Source organism: Chelonia mydas, chromosome 7, assembly GCF_015237465.2.
Source record: "Chelonia mydas isolate rCheMyd1 chromosome 7, rCheMyd1.pri.v2, whole genome shotgun sequence".
NCBI classification, from domain to species: Eukaryota; Metazoa; Chordata; order Testudines; family Cheloniidae; genus Chelonia; species Chelonia mydas.
Window position 1 is genome coordinate 17,484,819 of NC_057853.1, and position 27,757 is coordinate 17,512,575.

The 27,757-nt window shown below is 42.5% G+C and overlaps 1 protein-coding gene across 6 annotated transcripts; it reads right to left on the reverse strand.

Annotated features, from left to right (window-relative positions):
- On the reverse strand, positions 1 to 27,757 carry LOC102937958 (protein SSUH2 homolog). Of its 6 annotated transcripts, XM_037904224.2 has the most exons (15): positions 26,028 to 27,757; positions 25,351 to 25,485; positions 25,016 to 25,090; positions 21,339 to 21,397; positions 17,880 to 17,984; positions 17,435 to 17,516; positions 16,262 to 16,391; positions 14,819 to 14,879; positions 12,249 to 12,373; positions 10,869 to 10,931; positions 7,544 to 7,629; positions 6,990 to 7,082; positions 5,477 to 5,582; positions 4,508 to 4,615; positions 1 to 3,453 (listed from the first exon to the last, which is right to left on the reverse strand). In XM_037904224.2, exons 2-15 carry the CDS (start codon positions 25,371 to 25,373, stop codon positions 3,313 to 3,315), a joined length of 1,257 nt encoding a protein of 418 aa, XP_037760152.1. In that variant the 5' UTR covers positions 25,374 to 25,485; positions 26,028 to 27,757; the 3' UTR covers positions 1 to 3,312. The 6 variants fall into 6 exon arrangements, with proteins under 6 accessions (XP_037760152.1, XP_007061336.2, XP_037760156.1 ...); XM_007061274.4 differs by lacking the exon at positions 25,016 to 25,090 and having other exon boundaries at positions 25,351 to 27,757; XM_037904228.2 differs by lacking the exons at positions 21,339 to 21,397; positions 25,016 to 25,090 and having other exon boundaries at positions 25,351 to 27,757.

The window sequence follows — 27,757 nt, forward strand, 5'->3', positions numbered from 1 at the left end:
CAGGGTTGCCAACACTTGGATTTTATTGAGTCTTGTCATATTTGACAGGTTTCAGAGTAGCAGCCGTATTAGTCTGTATCCGTAAAAAGAAAAGGAGTATTTGTGGCACCTTAGAGACTAACAAATTTATTAGAGCATAAGCTTTCATGAGCTACAGCTCACTTCATCAGGTGCATACAGTGGAAAATATAGTGGGGAGATTTTGTTTTACGTAAAGCCCCAGCTCCTGGAGACACGCACTTAGGTGCAATTCTCAGCCTTCTTCTTTCTTTCTTTATTTTTTTATGAAAATTTCCGCCCCTGATGGTTGCAGAGAAAAGTTTGGAAACATGACCCAGGTGCCCCCGAAAGGTTAAAAAACCTGAAGGCAAATAAAAAAGCTCAACATTATTTATTTATTTACATTTCTTTATGGGGGAGGGGGGGAACTCATGAATTTTGCCATTGCTTACATTAGGGCTGTAAGGTAGAGGTGGTCTGAAATTTTTTCCCCACTTAAATTTTAGATGAAAATGAGAAAATTTCCATGTCCATCTACATTTTCCATGGAAATTATCAAGTTTTGGCTGAAAATGGGAGTTGGATTTGTACTTTGCTCTTTGTGTCCCCATTCCCCACTACGTACCAGGTTCTGCAGCTGGACACCATCTCCCACAGTGCACTATTGCCAGGGATTCCATGTTACACAGGTGTCCCCTTATTGGTAGGGGAGACTATGATGTATTATGGGAGATGTAGTCCTGCTGGGAATGCTAGCATGTAGAAAGAGGACATGAGATGCAAACTATCACTTGCTATGAAACACTATAGCTCCCATTTTTGGCCAAAACCTTTTGGGTTTTGACCAAAATATTTTAGCGAAAAACAAAAATTTCCATGGAAAACAAACACTCTCTGCAAAATATTAGTTTGTCAAAAACCCAATTTTCTGTCAAAAACCAGTTTGATAGGAAAATATTGACCAGTTTACTGTTTCATGTTGCCCCCTTCCCGAGTCCAAAGGCATACCCCACCCCAGTGGTGTCACTAGGAGAAGATCCTGCCAAACCAGACTGGTCTGGGGTGTTGAAGTTTAATTCCAGCCCGTGTTCGAGGGTAGCTCAGAGAGGTACTATAAGCTGGAGTCATTTAGATACTGCTGGGCCTGTTTAGGCTCAAGACCTTAAAAGAACGGTGCTACTGTCAGTGGAGGGAGATACGAGAGGCTTATGCTGACCAGAGAAAGGAGCTCTGCTGTATGATTTATACTCTCCGGTTTTGTTTTGAGTTTACTGCATGGAAGAAACGTGCAGCTTGAGCCTTTTGCCAAGTTGGTGTCAATTTGGGATAAATCTGAATCCCCTGCAACAATACCCAAAACAGAGAGAATAATTTGTGTCCAAACCTAACCTTGCAATGAGCTCCCCCTTCCATCTTTCCATACTTGTCCTGCTACAAGGGCTATAATCATTTGGCTAAATGTTCGACCCTTGTTTTGACAGTGGTATAATTCCTTGTAAAGACCAGGTGGTGAGGTCATATCATTTATTGGCCCAGCTTCTGTCGGTGAGAGAGACAAGCTTTCAAGCTTACACAGAGCTCTTCTTCAGATCTGGGACAAAAAGATATGACCTCACCCACCTTGTCCTATAATATCTTGGGATCAACACAGCTACAACCACACTGCATATTATAATTGCTTGTGTCAGTTAGCTTGCGCTAGTAACTGTACCCAGTTACACAACAACACAGACTACAATGGCTTTGGAGTGCTATCATAGTTACTAATCTGGTGGCCTTTAGTGTTGGCATTTATCCACTCAACACGTTTCCTACTCCCCACCCCTCTTTCTCTGTCTACCCTGACATAGGCTATGACAAAGATCTTGGGTCTGAAAAGGATGGCGTTTAACTACACACATGAGTTGGTTTCAAAGACAAATCACTTGTTGTGCTGCTCGAGGGCCTGAGTCTGATGTCACTTACCAAAAGGTGCAGTCAGTCCAGGGACTGGAGTTACTCTTGCTATACACCTCGGTCAATGACAACAATGCAGGCAATGACAACAGTAACTATATGATTTGCACCTCAGCAGGAGGTAGCCAGCAACCTCATTGGCTGCTTGGAGGTAACATCTAATATAAAATATGAAGGCAAGGGAGAAAGGTCTGAATACAACCAGTCTGTGAAGTGCTTGAAGAGAGTGTTGCTCTCTTTCCACCACTCATTTAGAACAGCCCCGGGGCGGAGGAGCAGTCATCATCCTCAAGTGGGAAAGCTCAGCTCCAGTGTTTATTTTCTTAATTAAACTGTCTGTTGCATGCTTGGTGCTGTTCAAGACATGGGGGAGTTCATGTTCCCTGCTGTGAGGAGCTCCCTCCTATGTATATAGGCCAGCTATGTAAATAGATGGCCAACAGAAATCTTCTGGGTCTCGCAGTGTAAGGGTCTGTCCTAAATCTTAATTTTTTAACAGACCACCCTAGTAAGGAGCCTCCTGAGATCCTTCTGTAATTGACCCTGCTTGTGCTGACAGTGTGGTTTGAGCCCAAGTCCTACGGAGCTGAAAGCATGAGATGCTATCAGTTGAGCTAGAGGAGTAACTCCTGCAGTTCAAAGCAGACTCGTGGCTATTGTGTAGCTCAGCCACAATGAGGGAGACAAAGACTCACATTCCCCTTGTGTAGGTTACACATGGACATGTGCTAACATCACTACCTATCCCTCTCTGAACCAATCTCATCCCACACTTTCTTGTGAAGATCCTTATCAGGGGATGGAACACATACCTGTTGCTCCTGACCCTGAGAGCTATTGCAGAGTAATAGTGTATTTGGAAAATTACAGATCACATTCCTTCATTTCAAACTCTGTAAGAAAGCTACCTGAAGCTGCTTACATTTCCATCATTTAGAACATGCATTCCACACATAGGAATTTAAAGGATACATTTAACAAGCTAAATATCTCAATACAAAGCTATGGAGACCAAAACCAAAAGCTTTGAATTCAAATCTCTGTCATACAATATGTTAGCAATGTTTCAATCTTCATTATCACGATTCGTTCATCTCCATAAATATAGAGCGAATGGCGAGGGGTGCACTAGAGAGGTGTTCTGCTGTTTCATTTAATGCATGAATCGTTATTGCACTGATAAAGAGACACCCACCACCCTCTGTGATGATGATGGGAATGAAAGATCTTTAGATCTGCTCTCCAGTGAAAGTTGGAAAGGAAGAAGTTGCTCACTTTAAGGAGAATAAATAATTCCAGATCTTCTGTGGTGCCCAAAGGTGTGTTTCTTAGAAGAACTTAGGACCTATCTGCGAATCACATAACTGAACAGCAGCACTTTGCTGGGTAGTCCTCTGTATACACTTTATTCTCATTTCCAAAGACATAGAAGGAATAGACCTTTCCTCTCCATTCATATTCCACCTTGGTGAGTGGAATCAGCTCAATGGTTTGTTTCTGGAAAAGACAAAGGAAATATATGGTTATATCTGATAATAATCCTAAGGGCAGAGGTTGGGAGTCAGATCCTGTTGCCCTGGCTTATGTTGAGGTGCACCTTACTCACAAATAGCCCCTTTCACTTCCCGGGTAAAATACTAATCAGCATGAGCAAGTGGATCATAACCTGGCTTTTATTTGGTTTAAAGAGCCTGATCCAAAGCCCATAGAAGATCTCAGGAACCGGCACTGGTCCAAGGACCAGTGTTGAGAAACACTGGTGTAGCCTATCTATGCCTAGTGTTTCACTCATCTCAGAATTGCTATGGTGATGATGAATTCTTGGAATGGTTTCAGTTCCTTTCCCAAGTGTCCTTTGATGGCAACATTTTTACGTCTTTCAAGCACACCAGGATATCTAGAGATAGTGGACTTCATTGTACAGGTTTATACGACTTAAATTATTCCCTCCCCAAGTGGCTGTGAAACAAGCTGTTCAAACTTACTGTCCCCCCGTCTGACTCTCCTTTTATAAAAAAATCTTGGGGACTGACTACATCGTTTACATTGATTTTACATGATGGATCTTCATTGATTTTGATCGATTTACTCCCAGTGAAAGTCAGATCAGAATCGTGCAACAGAGATCTGGTAAACATGTGACGAGATACAACCTCCCTGGCTGATGGTAAGTTAGTAGCAACTTGGGCTCACATAGGTGCTGCAGAGAGATGCGGTAAAACAGCTGCTGTTCCTCCAGGAACAGAAAGGGAAAGACTGGCTGGCTGAAGGCTGGTCTCTGAATGTGGGGCTGTAGATCTAAGTTAAGATTCCTCAAACTGGGGGAATATTTTGCATGTTGATGTTTTGGGGGTGTTTTCTGTAATTGCAGTGCACAGTTCTCCTTGAGTAAGGGAATTGACTGGCTGACCTTGTGTGATTTTTCTGTGTTGTTTCACCAGTTTACAATTGTATATTACATATGCTGGAGATTAGCAGGCTAATATTCTCCCCAGCTGCCTCCCATTCATTGGGGCAATGAGCTCACATCTGTTTGGTGCATGTTACCTACCTGTCTCAATATATGACTATGGGAGGCAAACTGCATTTGGTGTTGCGCAATGCATGATTCTGAGCCCCTATCAATGGTCGGCTCAGGGAAATTCACTAGAGGATACACCTGTGAAAATAAAGACAGAGTTATGAAGGACATATTTATACACCCTCCAAAATGCAGTTTTATCATGTTAAGGATCATTAGTAAAGAACTGTAGTCCCTTGGGTATATTTTAATTTTAGCCCATTGCACAGACCGCATGTACAGTGCCGACGCCCTCTTAAGCATGAATTTGACTGGCAGCTGGCAAAATGTCAGTGCTTCAAGGGATAAATCAGTTTTAATCTAATTTTAAATACAGATCCTGGACTGTCCTGCAGCACCTCACATCCCCAGCACAAAGCAGACCTGCAGCTGGCTAAATCAGCACAGGAGGATGATTGCAGGATAGTGAGATTCTCAGATGGCACAAAGCCACCATACTGGCTTCTGCACACCTCCCTGAAGCTGTGGGAGCACCAATAACCACTCTGGAGAACTCCTTTCCCTGTCTTGTGCTGTGACAAAAAATGGGCCCGAGATGCAAAGTCCCTCTATGGATGCAAACTTTCCCCAAATTCCTAGTAGTTCAGATCCAGGGTTCTAGTTCAGGCCTGTCTCTTTTATTGCTCATCCACAAGTATTGCTAGCTGTCACCAGTGTTTAACTGGACTGTAACATGTTGCCCATGATGATATAGCAATGGGTGCTACTGTGTTGTACTGTCATTGGAAAATTGCTGTCACATTTTTTTACAAATACGCAGTCAAACACTCCTATAAAAATTATCCATTTATCATAAAATGTATGGCTATTAATTTTACTTCTTTGTCCCTTTAAAATTACTTGGTACTTAGAGAGCTAGTTCATAAACATGGCAGTGTGCTCTGCATTTTCAGTGGATTCCAGATAAAAGAATTTTAACACAATAGCATCATTATTTACCACTTGATTTTCATCACTAAATATTTCCTTCCCAGTGACTTCCTGCAGGTGATAAATAGGAAACCCAAAATTCTTGTCAACAACATATTCAGCAACGCTGTTCTTCCTGTTGGGAAAATGGGGGGAGCATGTTGATTTCTATTTCTCTTCCTTAAAAGTTAGGATTGCTATGATTAGCTTTATACAACAAAACCCCATAGTGTTCAACATGCCCTGGGACAAAATCACGCCTTGGGAAGTACACAGGATTATGGCGGAAAAGCCACAGCTGGGAGAGGAACCATTAGGGGTAACTTTTGTACTCTGCTCTTATCTCCCCCCAAATCTGTCAAGTTCAAGCCTTCGTAGCTAGAAGGAATTCTGGGCTGGGCTTTGGTTATGTGGTTCACATGTGTTAGTGCATATGTTTCAGACCTTACCGCCCCCTGCAGATTACTGCTTTCCTTGGCCTGAATAAACTATGTGAGAAGAGATTTCCAGGGCCACAGCCAGTCCCAGGTCTACCTTAATTCTGCCCTTGCATTGATTAATGTGTGCCGCTGTGCAAGCTACAAACAATGAGGGCTTCCGTTTGGCCTAAGATATACAGAGATGGCTTCTTCCATGACTGAAATTCAACCACTTTTGGAGTATGAGAGGCACCCTTCAAGTAAGGCACAGCAACATTAACCAGATCAGAATTTAAAGGAAAGATGATGGGTCCGACTCTCATTTACACGAAAGTTCCTTTACACCTTAGTGGCAGTGTCAAGTGAGTGTACATTACATGTACACTCACTTTAAGGCCCCCTCATCTTGCTAGAGCAAGGTAAAGGGATCACAGTGTAAATAAGAATCAGCCCCTTTACAAGAAAATGTTAATGAGGTGAAATGTAGTTTGCTCAGAATTCTGTCTGAGCATTGAGCTAAGGTGCTCTAGCCTACCATATGAGGGAGTTTTAATGGGCATTAATGCTTGGGACCGTGGTTTTCTATTTGATCCAAAAGTTCTAGTAATCTAGTTGAACACTCCAGGTCTCTGAATATTTGTGTGCCAGATGCATTCAGCATGGACGGTGATAATGTCATTTCTCATACTGCTTAACTAAAATTATATAATCAAGTGATTTCTGAAATTTACAAAATTATACTTCCTAGAGGTGAAAGCTGGATTTCAATGCCACTCTTTCTTTCAAATCTACATGTAAAATATCAATTTCTAAGGATTTCGTTAACACTTCTGTTAAATGACATCACTATCACTAGGAGCACTGATCTCATGTTTGAATGTTTAAAATGTTGGGCCACATAACTGGCAGGCGTAAATCAGCATGGTTCCATTGAAGTCAGTACTCCTAACCATGGCACAGCATTTAACAGGAATGACCTCAGCGGATCTACCCTCATTTACACCAGTTGAGGATCTGGCTGAGTGTTATGTCTCAGTAACATCAGCATGCTTGAGAATGGCCAACAACTGTATATACTCTCCTGTCTAACAACAAACCCCTGTGTTCATTTGATTTCAACTTACCAAGTGATTGTAAGTTCAGAATGATATAACAAGAGGCCTTTTCCAGAGCAACGGATGCATTTCTGCCAACCACCTCCATGACAGTTTGAGCAACTATGGAAGAAATACAACATTTATGCACTCGCTTTACACACACAAGCCTGCTTTATGTGAAGCGAAGTCCTGATTCCTCATCCTTTATAGCACTCTCATTTTCACCCAGAAATTGGATAGGTTCAGTCGGCTGTCTAATTTCAATGGGTTCATTAATCAGACAACACCAGTCTGCATGGGTGTGTTCTAATATGGCACCAAGGAGTGGGAAAAACAGTTGTCTGACTTGACTTTTTAAATGGTAAGGCAGGGATCGGCAACCTTAGGCACGCGGCCTGCCAGGGTAAATCCCCTGGTGGGCCGAGCCGGTTTGTTTGCCGGCCCCTCCAGGCCAATGGGGGCTGTGGGAAGCAGCTGAGGGATGTGCTGTATTGATTAGACCTGGATTGGAAGTGATGTCTGGTAAACAAAAACTGTGAAAGAAATACAAATTGCCATCTCATATTTTAGCTTTTTCTTACCGTCTCTTTCCAGAACCTGAGCAAAATAAACAACTCTGATTGGATGTGTCTTGCCAGCCAGTCCCATTACAAGCTGTACATCTTCTCTACATTTAAAAAGGTGAAAAGAAAAGAAAATATTTTTTTCTCTGACAAGATTTTGATCTTCTCACTTTTCATTTTGTCAAGTCCACATTCTCAACAACAAAAGTACACACAAGTATCTAGAGTTCAGAACAGGGTAACCTAAGTGAACTTATTTCATCCCATGCCTAGAAGGTGCATTAGAAATGCAGAAATCATGCGGCAAAGGCACCTACGATGAAATTCATCCCTGTGTAAAGAACGCACACAAGGTCCAGGCACCGTGCTATTCCCACTTAAATCCTAGGTTTGAAGGTTTAAATGGAATTAAAGTAATGCATAGGCCTCATGCTGGATTTCTATACAGGGATGAATTTGTCCCCTAATGCAGAGTCTTCCAAGTAAGGATTCCATATCCAGCAGAGTATTTAATTGCAGACAACTTAATACTGCTGCTTATGTAGGTGACATCATTCCATTAATATTACTGTTAAAATGGGGTAGGCACATCCTTGGATCTACTCTATAGTCTGTACTAGCTGATATTTTAGCAAGAAACTTTTCATAATGCATTTTCTGTGTCTGAAGATGGCAGTAGAGTCTGTTCAGTTTCAAATTTTGCAATGCTCACCTGAACATTATTGAGTAGCACCTGCAGATTCCAGAATTAGGACTACAAATTAAAGGCAAGAGATTCCAGCAATACCTGTTCTTCCTTCCTTGTTATCGATAAAGGTCCATGCTCATGCAGTTATCTAGTCTAGCTGATACTCATAAAAGTAGCCCTTACCACCTGCAGGACCTGTTTTTCTCCTATAATTTGCGTCCTTTGGAGATTCATGTCCTTTATTTACAGGCACCGCGTGCGCAGAAGCACTGCCATATTACTCACATTGACTGACCTATGAGAGTGAGCAGTTACGGAGTCACCATTCCTAAGCAGTCCTTTAGCCTCTTTGATGAAATTGCCAGGCAGCTGGCGCTAGATCAGATGTGAACAGCCATCGTATCACAATGAATTCTGGTTACAAATGAACCGGGCCAGAACAAACTGATGAAAAGCTGAGCATCCTATTATTTGTTCCCTGAGTCATCCAACCAGCTCCTCCGATAAAAACCCTGCATGTTTCTGACAGTGACAATGGTTTAGCTATTGGAGAAGGGCAATTCCCTGCCAGCAACGACTGTGACAGCTATATACCACAGAACGGAAGTTCTATTCAATTTTTTTTTACAAACTTCTCATCCTAAATTTGTATAGGAGAGCCTGGGAAAACTTTTGAGGGGACTTATGCTGAAGGATTAATATTGACATCTGTAGTGGCTACAGATGGGCAGCCCTTCTTTTTGTGCTTGGTTAAATACTGAGATGATATTTACAAAGGAAGAACCTCAGTTGAGGATCTCTTTATTAACTGCTACCAAAATCTCAGCATCATTAATGATCTGGATGATGGGATGGATTGCACCCTCAGCAAGTCCGCGGATGACACTAAGCTGCAGGAAGAGGTAGATACACTGGAGGGTAGAGATAGGGTGCAGAGTGACCTAGAAAAATTGGAGGATTGAGCCAAAAGAAATATGATGAAGTTCAACAAGGACAAGTACAGAGTCCTGCACTTAGGATGGAAGAATCCCATGCACCGCTACAGGCTGGGGACCGAGTGGCTTAGCAGCAGTTCTGCGGAACAGGACCTGAGAATTACAGTGGACGAGAAGCTGGATATGAGTCAACAGTGTGCCCTTGTTGCCAAGAAGGCTAACAGCATATTGGGCTACATTAGTAGTTTCATTGCCAGCAGATGGAGGGAAGTGATTATTGCCCTTTATTCGGCACTGCTGAGGGCATGTCTGGAGTATTGCGTCCAGTTTTGGGGCCCTCACTACAGAAAGGAGGTAGACAAACTGGAGAGAGTCCAGTGAAGGGCAACAAAAATTATTAGGGGGCTGGGGAACATGACTTATGAGGAGAGGCTGAGGGAACTGGGCTTATTTAGTCTGCAGAAAAGAAGAGTGTGGGGGGATTTGATAGCAGCCTTCAACTACTTGAAGGGGGGTTCCAAAGAAGATGGACCTAGGCTGTTCTCAGTGGTGGCAGGTGACAGAACAAGAAGCAATGGTTTCAAGTTGCAATGGGGGAGGTCTAGGTTGGATATTAGGAAAAACTATTTCACTAGGAGGGTGGTGAAGTACTGGAGTGGGTTGCCTGGAGAGGTGGTGGAATTTCCATCCTTATAGTTTTTAAGGCCTGGCTTGACAAAGCCCTGGCTGGGATGATTTAGTTGGAGTTGGTCCTGTTTTGAGCAGGGGATTGGACTAGATGATCTCCTGAGGTCTCTTCCAATCCTAATCTTCTATGATTCTATGATTCTATCATAGTAGTGTACAGGCATAAGGGTGCCTTCTAATGTCATCTTATTCTCTACTCTAGTCACTCACCAACTGTGATATTGGCATTTCTGTTTCCCCCTTTCATTATATCTGGGCAGACAATACACAGTGAAACTAGTATAAGAAGCCACTCTTAGCAGTTAATCTTCTGTCTTGAAACCTTCCCAAATGTTCTGGGTACAAATCTGCTCCAACTTGATTAGGATGTCATTTCTGTTAAACCTCCCAAGTTTTGTCATTCCCTTCAGTGTTCACTTAAAACAGGTTAGATTAAATCACTCCTTTATTAATGGAAAGCCCTAGGTTCAAAGAAAGGTCAGACTTGTTTGTCAATATAAATTGCAATCAAGTTCTTCTCAAATAACAAAGGGCCATGGTCAACTCCCACTGATAGAAAGATTCCCAGTGACATCAATGATCTTTGGATCAGGCCCGTAACCTTCAATTCTTTAGCTGTCACACAACCATTTACATCTCCTTCCTGACTTTGTCATTTCTCTTTGAGAGCTTTGTCAAAGACTGGGAACAGCTGCCCCCTTTTTGAAAGCTGAAGACATATGTTCCCTCAGTATTTATTAAAGACCTAACTTTATCTGTTCCATCTATTTGGAAGAAAGAATGTGAATTGAATGACCAACAGACACATAGGTGGGACCAGTTCCTATTAGTGACTGTTGTTCTCAGATGACTTGATGTAATTTGCTTGTCAAGAGCTCAGAAAGAGAAAAATTTGGGCCAAGTGGTTTTTATATAGTTTTCCAAGTATTTTCGAAGGGAAGTGTGAGTGTTTTCTTCCTTCCCTGTAGAATTGTAGTGCACAGGAAATGGTGACACATGAAAGAGAACTTGCCATAGTTGCATTATAACATACCTTTCCAGATCCACTACACGAGTGGCACTGATTCTTACCACGTCCTTGGCAATTAGGACAATCCTGAAAGCAAAGCAAATAAGGTATAAGTAACAGAGCAGTGGGTTGAAAAAGAAATACAGCAGCTTGAGGCTTCTGGCATTAGAGCCCATGGGCAATTACTTTTTAACCCCAAAGAGTCATTCTCACCTAAACCTCATCCTCTCTCTCTATTACACCTGTAGGTAAGGCGAGCCTTGCTTGAAATCCATTGGCAAAGAAACCTAAAATTACTAGTGCAGACAGGGATTCCATTGTGAAATTAAATGATCATATCACAGGGAGCAGAAAGTATAAAAAGACTGGTTTCATTGTCATCCCTACATTGCAATACATGCTCAGAGGTCTTCTGTCCCCTTCCTAGTAGAAACATCAGGAAGCAGGATATATATTTTCTTACCTAGGTTACGGAGTTCACACACAAAACCAGTTGGGTTGGCTTTTCTGTCTGGTTTTGTTTGTTTTACTCCAGAAATAGTCTTGCTTTGTTTTGTTGGGTGGATACAAATCCTTTTTCATGGCAGCCTGCCCACTTGAAATGCACGCTTCAGACTATCTGGAGCAGTAAAATCAACTCCTTGCCAAAAACAAGGGCCAATCCTTTATCTGAAGCTAATACAAATAATATCTCATTATTTAAAGCAGCAAAAACAATACTACCTGCCAGAAACCTGAGTTATCTTTTCTTATCCTAAATCAGGAGAGGAAGAAGCAAAAAATATAATTATACCCCAGAAGAGCTATTGCAATTAGTAAAAATAATTGTGTCAAAATAGGCATATGTGCTAGATATTTAACCAAAACCATAGAACTGAAATATGATGGCACAGTGATTTTAAAATCAGGATGTACTCAAGCCTTCTGAATTTGAGATAACATGTTGCCTTGGGACAAGGATCCTGCTCCATTGAAGCCAATGGGAGTTTTGCCATTGATTTCAATGAGAGTAGGATCAGTCCCTTGAAGAAGAGCAGACTTTGAGTTACAGGCTGCTGGATTTAGGATTAGAAATATTTTCTATTAGGGTAGGTACTAAGGCACTGAAGTGGGATTTAAAAAACCTGGGCTCAGTCCTGGCTCTGCCACAGACTTCCTGTGGGATCGTAGGCAAATTGCTTAACCTCTTTTTGTGCCTTGGTTGCCCATCTGTACAATGGGATAAAAATATTTTCCTTCTCCCACCCTTTGTCTGTCTTGTCTAGTTAGATTGTCAGGACAGTCGCTTAACATGTGTATGTACAGTACCTAGCACAATAGGGACCTGATTTCAAATGGGGCACTCCTGTCACCCAATTAATGATCCTTTAAAAGCTGGAATGTTTGGGGGGGGGGGGAGGTTACCTGTACTGAATATGTGTGCGGCACTGGAATGTGCATTTCACAATCCGTAAACAGAGGAGGTGCGTCCACTTCTATTTCCCACGGGGCAGGTGCTGGTGCAACATCAGAAGAGTCCACAAATCCACCTGGAGCAAAGGACTAAAGATCAGTCAGAAAAGACAGTGGTGCATTAGGAAGAACGGGAGGTTAGCATGGAACAGACAAACACATCACCAGGCACCTCCTTTCACATGTGCATTTCAGTGCTAGTCGAAGGTGACAGGTTGATGGCAGTGAAGGAAACTGACGGAAGCAGGTTATCCACAAGCATATACATTTTAGACAGTGGCAGTTCAGATCTTATCCATTACAGCCCCAGCCCATTTCCACAGGGATCCTTCCTAGGGGTGAGAGGTGCCAATTAATACTGACTGGTTCCTCTGATGCCAGCCTCTGTTTACTGGGCTGAGACTCACTAACTCATTCAAGAAAGACTACTGAATCCATCAGCTGGGAAGGACATTAGGGCTCTGCTAATCTGTGCTACATTCAAGTCCAAAACACACCAGCGGCACTGCACCCCACTTCGGGTCTCCGGTGCTCAGAAGGAACATGGAAGCTGTGCCCTCTTTAAACACGTTGCCACCTCTTCCCTTCTCCTCCAGTAGCTTGTTCTCCAAGGCTGGAGCGGTGCCTGGCTTCATCCCATTTGGAATCATTTTCCTGCAATTGTCGCTTGCCCTTTTTCAGGGGGATGGAGGGAAGCTCCTTGGACTTTCCTCTCCTGAGCCAGCCCTTTACAGAGGCCAACCTGTTTTAATTAGATGAGAAAATGTCCCCAGAAAGCTTATATTTGTAACCATATAAGGTTGTATAACCTTAGTGTATTCAATTCTCTTCTCTTTCCCTTTGTACACTGCACCCATACCCCTGGTCTCTAGACAGTCCTTTCCCCCCTCCCCCCTTTTCTCTCCAAAGGCAGGAAGATGTTACAATCCATTTTACTCTGAGGTCAAAGTAAACTGGCCTTACTGTGCTTGAGCTAATGGGGAAGTTAATTGTGTATCAGGAACTATGACTCCAGTGAGCAACTTCTGTTATGTTAATAAACCTGCATCTGTCAGTGGAAATTGAAGCAAAGGAACATGCTGTTTCCTGAGCTGGACTTTTTTTTTTTAATTATAAAAGACGATTACAGTACACGGTGGGAAAGGTTCTAAACGAATCTATTACCCCAGCTTAAATTTAGCTTGTGTGAATAACCCCAGGGCCCGATTCAGAGCCCACTGAAGTCAATGTAAATACTCCCATTCATTTACTGGGCTTTGGATCAGGCCCAGAGCAAACCAACTTAGAAGAACAAAATATATTAGTGGCCACATAATGGACTGCCAGGAAGTTAGCTTTGACTTAGCTAGCCCCTATGATAACATTCACCTTCCACTTCCAATGTTCCTCACCTCTTCACCTTCCACTCTTCTCCATCTCTCTTCTAGATTCATAGATACTAAGGTCAGAAGGAACCATTATGATCATCTAGTCCGACCTCCTGCACAACGCAGGCCACAGAATCTCACCCACCCACTCCTGCGAAAAACCTCTCACCTATGTCTGAGCTATTGAAGTCCTCAAATCGTGGTTTAAAGACTTCAAGAAGCAGAGAATCCTCCAGCAAGTGATCCGTGCCCCATGCTACAGAGGAAGGCGAAAAAACTCCAGGGCCTCTTCCAATCTGCCCTGGAGGAAAATTCCTTCCCAACCCCAAATATGGTGATCAGCTAAACCCTGAGCATATGGGCAAGATTCACCAGCCAGATACCCAGGAAAGAATTTTCTGTAGTAACTCAGATCCCACCCCATCTAACATCTCTTCTTCCACTCTCGTCTTCCCACTTGTCTTCTCCTACCTCTGTTTCTTCCTCACTTCCTCTCCCTCTTTCTCCTCTCTGTACTTTTCCTTTCCTCTCTTCCCACTCTTCACCTGGCACGTTTATCTGATCTTCCTTCATCTACCTCTTCGCTTCTCTCTCCCTCTCTGTTACAAAACATTACATGAACAGAAATATTTTCCAATGGTTTTTAATTCAGGGAGAGCAGGATGGAGGTGGAAATTGGACTAAAATGCCAGAATGGGATGCCAAACACATCATCACTGAGTTACTGCAGGAGCACTAGTCTAAGCAGATTCGCCTTGTTTCACTGTCCAAAAGCCAAAGAGAAAACAAATGTCACAAAAGGTGATTGGCAAAGAAAGTTTGAACAATAAATTATAATTTTTAAACCTTTTGGTCTCCACCAATTTGGGCTGCATTTAAACTCACCACCTAAACAGGTGAAAGGCTTAGTACTCAATCCGGTTCTCCGTGCCTCTGAAATCAGGCCCTAGAAGACCTCATGTTGGATTCCAAAATTGAGGTATTCAGAATCAGTAGCCATTTCTGAAAATATCACCCCTTATGATTCTGCTAGTCTGTGTAGTTAAGGCGCATGTGGTCATTCGTTAAGTCCGTACGTCCACTGAGATAGTCATCCCCTGCCACAGTGCATTCTACAGTGTTCACTCTGCTAGGTAAGAGTGCTGATTTGCTTACCATTATAAGGCTCGCTGACCGGGAATGTTTCTCTGGTTTCAGTGAAGGTTTGCAGATGATACTGATAAGACCAAACAAAAGTCAACTTTAATGTAAAGCTGCTGCTTATTCTCTGCTAGGAGATGAAGCAATTCTGGGCTTAATCCTGCTCCCATTAAAACCAATGGCACAACCTCTATTGACTTCAAGGAGAGTAGAATTGGTTCCTGCGTTGGGGTAATAAGAGCTCTTCTGATTTCAAGAGCAAGAGCCAGACAGAGCAATAAAATAGTTAAATTACTAAATGATTGCACTGGGGAGTAATAGCCAGGGCCGGCTCTAGGTTTTTTTGCCGTCCCAAGCTCAGGTGGGGCTGGGGCTCGCAGGCAGCGCTGGAAGCGGAGGGAGTGAAGTCACCTTCTCCCAGCGCCTGCAGGGGCTTTCCCCCCTCCCCTGCCCAGCTGCGCAGAGAAGCCCCAATATACGGGGTGGCACAAGGCAGCGCAGCAGCCAGTGCGCAGATGAAGTGGGGCAGCCCCCGCTTCCTGGCAGGACTCGCCCTCTCCTCCCCAGGTAGCAGCTGGGCCCTGGCAGCTCAGCATCCCAGGGCTGGACCTTCTGCTTTCCGCTGCGGCCGGAGGCGTGGCGCCCTCGCCCTGTCTAAGTGGTGCAGCTCTGAGAGTGCACCTGCCCCGAAAAGAAAAGGAAGGCCGGAATGCCGCCCCTGGAAATGTGCCACCCCAAGCACGTGCTTGCTTTGCTGGAGCCTAGAGCCGTTCCTGGTAATAGCCTGGAGAATGCTGAGTCTGGCTGAGGCATAAGCTGTCTTGATATCACAGAGACATGCTAGCATAAGGGTAGGTGGGAGTGATCAGTGCTACATTGCCAGAAGTCATTGGTGAAACTTGGTGAGGACGCATTTTGGGAGGGTCATTGCACTAGCATAAATCACTTCAGTATTTGTTTTCTTTGCTGCTGCCTAACCACAATACTGAGGGGAACACTCACGTCTTCCAGTCCACAGTGGAGAAATCTATGAGATCGAGAACTTTTCTGACCAATTTTACATTTAGGGAAAAATTCTCTTCTCTGGGATGTACTTTAGATTCTCACGCACACACACATGGGTAGAGAGTCTCCCTAGAAAGCACCACATTTTGGAGCAAAGAAAAATTTAATGCGCCTATCTTAGCTGAAAATGGCCAATGCAATTTTAGTGTGTATGTGTGTGGAGAGGGGGGATTATGAAATGGGACCACTTTCAAATTGGTAACATGACAAAAGCTGAATTTTTGAGATTTCAGATTTCGTTGTGAATATCTCGCCGACCTTCCCGTAACAGCTGTGCCGGGTGTCTGTCTGAAACCGTAGATCATTGCAGTTGGTATAGGAATAAGCCTATCAACTAAGCCTGCCATGCAATGCTAAATTTGGTCAGCTCTTTTCAATACTATATGTACTTACTCTGAATGTGTTGAGCGGAGTCAGGTTCTGGACCACCATACGTTTTGCAGGGGCAATCCGATAGCAGCACTTATTGGCTGTGTACTGTACCAAGGCTTCTCTGGCTACATGCTCAGAAATAGAGAGAATGCTGGAAAAGGAAAGAAAAAGAAATGTTTTGGTAAAAACTGGACAATCCACTTTACTTCCTGAGGTATATAGTGAGGAAAAAAGGTAAAACCATCAGCCACCATTTTCTTAAGTGGCTAGCAATATGGCATGTTTCACTTTTAGGTGCCTCACTAAAGACACATTTGAAAAGGGTCTGATTTCTGAGGGTGCTGAGCCCCTCTGAAAAATCAAGTTGCTTTAAAATATCTTGTTGAGCACCCAAAATTTGGGGTGCTCTAACTCACAAGTTACTTATGAGAATTGTGGCCATCACCCTAGATTACAGTTTTTTGTAAAGTCTGGACTAATTTGACAGTAGGTTAACATTTCTGATGGCAAATAAAGGTCAGGAAAGGTCCAGATCAAATCCCTGAATCCAAAAACTCCTGAACATTGGGGTTGTAAAAAAATTCAGTTCAGATCAGACTCAGAGCCAAATTCCCAAATGTTCAGAATCAGTGTTTGAATTCAATAGAGCATTGAGATTAGTTCAAGCTGTTACTCTGATGCAAGGCTTGGACCCAAGATTCTGGTTCAGTGTCACCTCTTTTCTCTGTGTTCTTTCTCTGGGCTAGGTGGACCTTTGGTCTGACCGAGTATGGCTGTTCTTATGTTCTAATTTTCTTTTCCAAGGTAAGGTGAAAATACATTGTTCAGTTTTAGAAGATGTTTCTCTTCATAATGCTGCTGTTTTAAAGCAATGTGCACAAGGCTGTAGGAAAAGACCAGCAAAGAACAATTCTGTTAGCTGCTAGTCGAAGGTACTTAATGGGCTAAGCTCCCATAGACTTCAATGGGATTAGAATCAGGTCCAAACTTAGATAACAGCAATCAGCATCCAAGCAATATGATAGATGGTATCCAGCATTAACTTATCTAGGTAAGTACATCAATAAAACATGGAAATTCAGGCTATGAATTTTACACTGTAATTCCACCATCTTCCATAGACAATAATGTAAATATGAGTTCAAAAAGGGTTTGCGCTCCTACACTGGAAACAGCACCTAAAAGGCGTCTTACCTCCACTCTGTCTGAAGTGGAATGGAATCATTGTGCTCTCCTTCAGGCAGCTGATCAGCTCGGGGAGGTAAACCTTTGTTTCCTACAGTGAAATAGCAGCAAGAAGAGTTGCTCGCATCTAGTAACTTGCGTTGCCACAGTTCAGTTTTCCACTAGTTTAGAAAGATGCAGATGGTGAGTTCAGAACTCTGCTTCTTATAATATAGCTTGCTGGCTTTACTGTTACCTCATCCTCCTGTGTCTTTTATTAGTCTCATTCACCTGTAGTATTGTATCATAACCTAGATTTTTGGCTCTCTTTTTACTGTCTCTCTCCACAGGGCCTAGCACAATAAAGACCTGTTCCTTGATTTCTTTAACACTATCTGCAACAGTGGTTATTTTAAAGTGACAGACATTACCCTGGACAAACAACCCTAATGTACATGTGGAAGACTGTACCAACCGCAGTCTCCTGAATCTTCCCCTTCATCTTCAGTGGCCGTGTCCATCAGCTCCAAGCGGGGCGTAGAGGGTCCTTCATGGGGCGAGGAATAAGGAGCAGGGGCATCTGCAACACATGAGTTTAAGAGAAGTGAATTCTGGTAGGGATCTAAAAGTACATACAAGTGCAAGTGCTTTGCAAGGAAACAGTCATTAACAATACAATAAAAACATCAAGAGAAGAGAACATATGAAGTCATTAATGCCAGTTTGAAATAATGATGGGAAACCTTCAGCAGAAGGTTCCAAGAAATGTGCTGTATTGATTAGACCTGGATAGGAAGTGATGTCTTCACAACAATAGTGTGATGTTTGCAGATCAGTATACCGCACGTTCCCAATCAGTTTGTCCTACCACTATGGTACTTGTGGGTCATCAAGAATCATGTGTTTCTGCAAAATGATTAGTCCATATCTGAATTAGTTACCACTCCAGAATTGAATCTTTGGCTTGACTAGTCCTCCTTTGGTGCATTAACCATAGATCCCATGAACTGAGATACCCATGTGAACTGCCTAAAAAATGCCACAGAAGTAGATGGCTGTGGTATTGTGATGATGCAGAAAATGGGAGTTAAGGGGCAGTCTCAAAATTCCTGACTTTTAAGTTAATGGAGATCAGCCATATTGCAAAAATAACAGGGTTGGTCATTGAATTACAAGATCTCCCCTTTCTGGACCATATAAAAACATATTATTCAAGCATTCCCTTCTAGTCAGTCTTTGAAGTGTTAGATGGTGGCCACAGGTAAGAATGTGCATTCTGGCGGTAAAGACTCGAGGGTGGGAATCTAAAAGCAGTGAATGGGATCAAGCAAAATGAGGCAAAAGGCAGTGCTGGAGCTGTCTATCTAACTAATCTATCTCTCTAGTAGCCAAGGGAGGAAGGCAATAATCTTTCACAGGAATCCACTCTGGCAGATCTGCCCAGCCAAAAGTGTTTAACAACCCAGAGAGTTTATAAAGTCATTAGCTAAATTAACCTATTTCAGTAGCAAACAAACCTGCTCATTGAATTCACAATAAATTGACTCAAAGAGCAAAGTCAAAGAGAATAAAGAACAATCACCGTTCATTTGTTTCAGAAACATCTCTGCCATGTTTCTGAGTGCAAGATGCAGACATCAAGTTTGTTCTTCGGACTCAGGAAGGTGTGGCAATGAGCAACACCAAATGCCACAGGACTCTTCCTCCTCTAATGGGAACTTTTGTGTTACTGCAGGTCAGAAACGTGGCAATATTGTTCTCATAAATATGCAGGCAGTGTGCTATATATTCAATACTCATACATTTAAAGGAAGCATTCAGTTTGTACAATATCTGCAGCACATGCCTGGCATATTATTGGTTTTGTTACCCTTTACTATTGGCCAGCGTTAACCCACCTTCAGATATTCCTTCATGTGCACTTATTGTTACTATTAGCCACAATGCTAGGGAAGGAAAGGCCCTTTTGCCTTTAAGGAACATGACTGTGAACATCCAGATTTTATTCTTTGCAACAGGTTTTTTTTCCATGTGCCCTTGGGAAAACCCCTTAACTCCTCCGTGCCTCAGTCTCCTCATTTGTAAAAATGGACAGAATTGTATTTACCTGCCCTCGTCCACATTAGGGTAAGATCATCGCAAAATCACCACACCATTTAGCACAGTTTAACAGCCTCTGCTCAAGATAGCTTCCGGACTGGACTAGTAGGAATGCTGCAAGCTAAGGACCTAGGTGCATTGGCAGGGCTGTGTGGGAGAAGGTCCCACAGCATCTGCCTTGTAACATGCTGAGAAGATAAAGAGTGGTTATTGGGTAGCACTCAAAATGAACTGGAAAGTGTGGACCCCAGTCCAGTTCATTAATGTCAATTATGTCCCGATGCAGTTTCAGGTGTTGTTTGGAAACCTTGTTGCTCTCTTCTGGTTTGCCTACCGGGCCTCCAACAAGAAGTGGTAGCATCACAGCTGTAATCTTGGGCTGGCCTACATCGCCTGTTGAGGCAATTGCCGGTGGTGCTCTGGGAGCCCACAGCCCCCACTTCAATCTGGGAGCATCTGCAAGAACTGACACGAATGCAAATCCTCTGTGATTCAACACTGTGCATGCTGCCCTACTGCAGACAGTGCCTAGTACAATGAGTAGGGTGCCTATCCCTGACCAGGAGCCCTGGGCCCTCTCCTAATACAAATAATACTTTGATTCTTTTCTGACTAAGCCCTTGAATAACTGCTTTCTAATGGAGCTTGACAATAACCGCAAATTCAACTGGTAGGGTGAGAAACCAGCCCGAAGTGTTCTGGGTCTTTTAGTCTTCATTTTAAGTATAATAACATTGCTGTTTCACTCCAAAAAAAAAAACAAAAAAACAAAAAACAAACAAACAAAAAAACCAGGCCTGCCTCCGTCTGGTGCTATTAGTCACTCACTTTCAGAAGCATTAAATTTACTCACAAACTGTAAGTTAACTAAGAGTCCTGTTTGCACTGATTATAGCCCCATGAAACCTTCCTGATGTCAGTGGAGTTGTGCAGTGTGTAATTCAGTGCAGAATTTGGCCCAAAATAAGTAACTAAAATAAGAGAATGGAACGCATGAATTTTTGCTTTTCTCACTTACCTAGTGTACTGCATATGTGACAGCTGTCTCTATCTTGCACCCTCTGCTGTACGGTGAAGACTCCTAGCCTATTGTGACTCCAAATGAGTCGAGCCGACCGTGCTAGATAATATAACGAGGTCTGTTGTTTCTGTTGTTAGTATAACTGGATCTGTTGTTGCTGTTGTAAAACTGATTTTCACGTCGTCAAAGAATGGGTAAATATTTGAATATGACTCTACCTTCTTTGAAAGTGCAGCTCATGCATGGTAAAGGACAGGAGGCTTTTTCGAGGGGAACAAGCATAACCATGTGGCGTTTCACAATGTGAGCTGCAATCATGATGATCAGCATGCCTGACTGCAAAAGAAAAGCACTGACCATCATGTGCTTTATGCGTCTCTCAGAAGAGAGCCTCAAACCTTCCTTCAGGTACACAGCATTTATCATTGAGGGGAGAATCAAAGCCCTAAGTATTTGCAACATATTAGTATCTTCATATACTATGAACTGTTATGCGCTTGGGTTATTCTTTTCTGACATACCAGCATGATGTCATTAAGAATGCTTCCAAAGATACACACAAAAATTGAAGCATGAGCTATTTGAATAGTTAGTTATTGCATAAGTTATTTGAAGCCCAGTGTTGTTGGTATTGAAGTCAACAAGGTGGGACAATGGTCTTTTTTTTTGTTTCCCTCATTTTTAGACAACAAACAAAACTAAGGATTGTGGGTGTTTAGCTCCTGGCCAATCTTGCTTGAAAACAGCCTGCTCAGTAGTTTAGATCTTATCTCAGGTAAACAGCTGCTAATTTACAAATACCATTGTCCATACCTTGTGCAACAGAGGGAGAAAGGAGACATTCACTTCCATAATTCAGATGGCTTTCATTTCTGTTTGGAAGAATGCAAACAAAGAACATAATGAAACGAGGCCTTTGCTAGGAGAAGGGGATGCACAGCAAGGTCATGATTCATTATGACGTAGGATTAGTGGTATTTATTATCCGCTCACCCCTAGAGGAGGCCCCAGCAGGATGAAGGTTGAGACACATTGGCAGTGCAATTTAGGAGAAACTCATCCTGCCATTGCCTATGCTCTACTGTGCTTGTTGGGTGTGTTACTTTGAGTTGTGAGAATGTGGCAAAGAAAAAATAAATAAATAAAAAGCCCTGTGAATAGTCCATTGCATTTTTAAACCAATGTGAAAGTGTTTGCACCCCTTTTGCAAACACCTTAGTGAATTAGATTTGCGGTTGGCTGGAATGTTCATGGAAACAGAATTGGGTTTTTTCTTAATGTAAAAGTAAACAGAAACCAGCTTCACCTCCTTAAAATGTTTCTTAACTTTGATTACCATTGCAAGTGCTATTTACATTTTTTTCTCCTGCTAAGCAATCTCACCACAAAACTGTCACTAATCATTCATCAGAAGCCAGTTCTGTTTTCAAGCCCTTAATCACTGGATTTTCCATACTAACTTAACTGGTTGCACAATACACTGTACAATGAGTAGATGGATGGAACACAGCACTCTCCAGCTTAGGCTTCTCCTGTCCCTGGCATGCCCCCAATGCTGTGGGGCAATGGGATAGAATGGCACAGAACTGTCTATACACCGACCGCGCAAGCCAAAGATTCCCCCATTCCGGGGTCATCACCAGTTGCCTGATAAAGCAGTTTTACAGTCTCCTTGCCTTGGCAAAGTGGTACGGAGACTGTATTGTGGCCAAAGGTCTAGCCTAGTATGAATTAAAAATACAGTTGTCAATCAGGTGGTCCCCTGTGCAGGTCTTTAACCTGTTTTTTATCCCCTTTATAATTGTTCTGCTTTGTCCAGATACAAAGAGAGAGATTCCCAGCCTGTTTGGGGGCCTTAAACCCCATCACTCCTGTATGCTTTGCTGGAAGTTGTGCAGGTCTATGGGGGCTGAGAATATGCTTCCTAAATTAAAATGCTTCTCTCTGATATTTTGGTTGGTGTACTGGTTCTCATCTAGGCCGAATCATTCTATAGCAGCTGCAAGCAACTATTTAAGTCTCTGCTTTGCACGGTTTAATTGGGGAAGTTTTCTAAAACAGAGACTGAGGGATAGGAGTGTTGTATGTGAAGGCCACGTTAAAACAAACTCACAGCATTTGATGGATGAAAAATGAGCGATGGGGCCCTGGATCGCAAAGGTGGTTTTTAATGAGATATGAGGCCTTTCACCAGTAATTCAAATGCAGTCTAGGCCACAAGTGACAGACATCAGGTGACTGCTGATGATCTGTAGTTGGTAAAGATGATTTTGGTGTCTCGGTTCAGTTCTAAGAAGTCAGGTGTCCACATCACATTAAAAAATCATCACAATCAATGTGCCTAGCAGAGAAGACAAGGACTGAGTGGCAATGAAGAATGAACAACTCTCATACACCTAGAGGTGGTCCCTCCAGGCCAGGGCTTAGGGGCACAGTGAGGATGTTTGTAGTGCCAGTGATCAAATTGTATCTGGTCGGAAAATAAATAAATGACTTTATTGTCATCAGCCTGGAACTTTTTGAAAGAACTACAAATGTGGCTGAGACACAATGTCCAGAGGTGGATCATGAATTTCCCAGCATTTAAGTTATCCAAAGTTTTGGTCTGTCTCTACGTCAGCCAAAAACCTTCAAACTGTATTGAGCTACAGTTCAAAAGGCACAATATACAGAGAAGGGCAGGGTACACTAAGGCAACCTTTACAATACACTAAGCTGTTTAAACATCTTGTTTTAATGCATGGTGCCCCTTTCTTCCTTTTGTAGACCACTCTACCACTGATAAGCTGATATTTTTTAATCTTGATTCCCAGGGTGTAGAAACCTTTATCACCAGCCACCTAAGATTTTCCCTTTACTATTTGTATTTAACAATGCAGGTATAATATGATGTATTAAACATATACTTGAGTCTGTGTTGTAAATTTTAAAGAAACTTTGCTAGATGCTTGAAGCAGAACTTACAGACACTTTGTAAACCAAAGTCTTTAATGTTGTCATAAGTAGCTCACCCTAGATAATTCTTCTTTATTTCATTTCTTAAGCATTTTTCTAACAATCTCCATAAAAAACCTCAACAAGAACACCCAAGGAAATAACATACCATAAAAATAGCATTAAAAAACTACTGATTTGAAAAAGGTCAAGGTGTCTGAGGCTTTTTTATAGACATTGGATAATTTGCTGATTTGAAAAAGGTCAATGTGTCTGAGGTTTTTTATAGACATTGGATAATTTGTTCTTGGTACCTGTTTAGAATCATGCCAGATGTCTGATTCTAAAAAGGAAATCCAAATAAGGTTAAAAATAAAAGGGAGAAGAGTCCAAAATGGGCTGTAAGGGTAATACCATTGCTATGACTAACGGTCCTGGCAGGCCAAATTTTTATCTCATTTACACCCGTGTGATCTCTGAGTCACTGCCCAGGAGTCAACGGAGTTAGAGATAACCGTGTGTTGTTAAACGAATGATGTGTTTATCTGAATCTCTGAAAATGCCGTGCAGGAATTTTCCTAGCATTTCTGGTACTTCCTGCTCTCAGCTGGACTAGAAACATTGCAAAAATAGCCTCTCATCACATCCCAGGCAGAAGCATGTAATACAGAGGGGTGCGGAGCTTAAAATAAGGGGGGAAAGAAGTCAACTGAAACCTTATTCTAGTTAGCTAGAAGAGATCTCAGAGAGACAATTTAACCTGTTCTGAAAACAGACCGACATCCCTGCCCCCCTCCCAGCATACATCATTGTCAAGGGAAACACTTGCAATGTTAGCCCAGATTATCAACTGGTGTAAATCAGCATAGGTTTCAGTGGAGATATTTATTTGCACCAAGTGAGGATCTGGCCCATTGTGCTTCAAAGGATAAATGTAGCCTCCTGTTATTATTAGTACTGGCAGTTGCACATCTAAGTTAATCTCCCAAGCACAGCACTGTTCAAGAGATGGAAGGGGCATAGGGATAGCCTATGTTAAGAAGTGTTAAAATGTACTACATTGTCCAATTCCAAGCTGCATTTTGAAAAAATAATTGAGAGTCTTCAAATCATGCTTAAGCATCCTTCTGGAGGAAAAATACTGTGTTATTCTATAATAAATACTCTAAACACCGTAGTAACATTATTACATGCAGTTTTTAGGTGTGTAACTGTACTGCAGTCTTTACCTGTGAATTACAGTGTTTTGGTGAGTTTCATATAGGACTACATTTTCAAACCAGGGCAGATTGCTACAACGATAAAATGTGGGATTTTAAAGATATATCCACTGCAACCACATCTGAAAATATGGCCGTTCACCTTCGTTGAATATACTGTATTGCCCCTAGTCTTGGGAAAGCGTCTATCGTGCCTCACTCAGGAAGGATTTTATTTATCCTGAGCAGCAAAAACTAGGAGTTTTTGATGGAAACAAACTATAACTGACTCAAATACATATCATGGGATGAAGACATCTTTACACAACATACAAAGGCAACGCTGAGAATACTAACTGGCATTCACTGGAACTTTCCAGAGTCGGATGAAAAACTCCCTCTGACTTAGCAACAGCATAAACTGAAAGGAAACTGTTTCATTTTATAAACATTACAGTTAACATTTAAAAACCAACTGAGACATTTCTACAAATTCTCCCCACATTTTTACTTTTGTTTGGATTAAAAAAAAAAACCCCGCAGTTTCATAGCTCTCTTAATCTGCAGCCTCCCTCTCTCTGCATTACTGTATTAAAACCGCATGCCATGGCTGTACAATTCCATGATTATTCCAACGGCAGAATGTTTGTGCCTCTCCTTCACAAAAATACATTCTTATTTCTTAAGCTCACCCGATCTGCAGCTCTTGCTCCATTGTTGTCGAAAGACACTGACTGCTGTTTGCTCAAGAAATGACACTTCCTGTGCTGGTGTTTAGCTCCCAAAAGGCCTCACAGTTGAAGGAAGTTGCAGTGTCTGTACTAAATCTGAAAGTACAGGATCACATACATTCCTGTAGGGTTTCAACGTGCCATCCCCCTACTTTTAATCAGCCAGGGCCAGCTATTTAAAAAGTTGCTCTCTAAGGGCTTGATCCTGTGCCCAATGTAAAGACTCCCACTGACTTCAACAGGGCAGGATAAGGGCCTAGATCTCTTGGTCACTGACTGCTTCAGCCCACTGGGCTTGTCTAGATTAGAATAAAAATGTGTATTTCTAAAACTGTAGTCCAGACAAGCCCTATCTTCCTTTTTCCTATCTGGGCCCCTGAATTTGTTACCTTGGAAACTCCTAGCTCTGGCCTGTATGGGGTATATTGGAGGGTCTGGACATTAACCCTGCTTTAGCACAGCTGCTCTGCAACAGAAAAGAACCGCTACAGATTTATGTGGAGACAGCTTCTCTACTAACCCCATCCGCACGAAAAGGCTTACTCCACATCCCTTAGCGACCATCTGGATGCTGTTACAGTATGGTGTCCCTGGGGCCAGGCCCTCTACGTATGAAGTGTTTCATATTGCATACTTACTGTGATACTTCCCTGGGGTACCCTAGGTTGCAAGGCCCTTAACCTCTGACGACACAAGCGCTACATGCCAGGCCTCTGCAGACCTTGCTCTCTCTGTACAGGTTAGCGATAGGGGCTCTCTAACCCCTGAGTCCTCCAAGCGTCCCTTTGGAGTGTCCAGTCCCTGTTCCACTGAACACTCTAAGAACTCGCTGAGGTGCTGCCCAACGCTTGTAAGATTCAGCTCGGAATCACCACTCCACATAACACGCAGCGCCCAGATATGTTCATAGTGAAAACAAGAATGAAGTTCATTATCAGAGGACAGAGATTCAAATAATAGGAAGTAAGAATATTGGAAACAAACGGTTACATATCCAACAAAATCAAAATACACTTTCTAGACCCTAAACTTAAATCACCAAACAAGCTTGTCTCTCTCACCAACAGAAGTTGGTCCAATAAAAGATATTAACTCACCCACCTTGCCTCATAGAATTATAGAATATCAGGGTTGGAAGGGAACTCAGGAGGTCCTCTCTAATATCCTGGGACCAACACAGATACAACTACACTGCATAAGATAGTTCCCTGTCTCATACAAGAGAGCTTAAAAAGTCCTTTTCCCCAGCATTTTCAGCCCAGTTGGCTGAGATCCCCCTTTCATAAAATCAAGCCTACTGGCAGCTTGTCCTCACAGACTGAAGGATGCCTGAGGGTTCATCTTACCTACATAGACCAGACCAGACCTTGGATGATCATCTGAAAATAGGGTTCCAGTCTCCCTCTGTTGTTCACCTCTTCCTGTTAATCTCCTTCTAAAGCTTCCACGAGCTCTTCATTAGCATTTGTCTCAGTGTGCTAATAGACTTCTGTTGTGAGATTCACAGTGGTCCACCTCACAGCTTCTGTCTGGAGAAGTTTGTTGCAAGGCATGCTAACTTTATGTGACCTGCCTTTAACTGCAAGGCCTAGAGAACGTAATTTTAAGCATATACACATAACTCCTCACACGTTTTCCATACGTACATCTCATAATGACTATGAGGACCAGTGTGACACAGGCTTTCAGCATGGACGTTATCTGATCAGGGGATCTCTGTACCCATACGTACCCCTAAGCCATCTGCCAGTTGGCATGCTTGGGTCACGCATATATTTAAGTCATTACATGCATTTTATTAACACTTTGGCATAACAGTTCAGACTCTAAAATGGTAAACTCCCTGGGGTGGGATTATTTGCTTGGCAAAATTGTTAGTAAGCAGCCTATTGCATACCCCACCTGATGGAAAGATTTCAAGATTGAGTCCCAGATTCTGATCTCATTTATACAGGCAAATTCCAGGATAAGTCTCTTAGTCCTGATTCTTCTCTCACTATAACTGACTTTACACAAGTGCAATTCCAGTGACTTTCAGTGGAGTTAGACCAGAATCTAGCCGTGCATGCCCTGCCCCTGGGAACCTCCACCAAAAACTCAAACTGCATCTCTCCAGGATTGAGAAAGTTTGGCTAACTTTGTTTTTCATTTTCTTAGGCCTCTGTACATCATGGTTCTCAAAGTGGCGAAATGCCAATATGGCCGCTATTTCTACTTTAAATCCACCTCCATCAGAAACAACAGGTTCTGGTGACAAAATTTTGTCTTGGGAAGTCCAGACCAAATAGGGAGAACAAAGATTTATGAATCACTAAGTCAGATAAGGTAGAAATTTGTCATCTGAGCAGCACAGACCAGGGCGACAGTC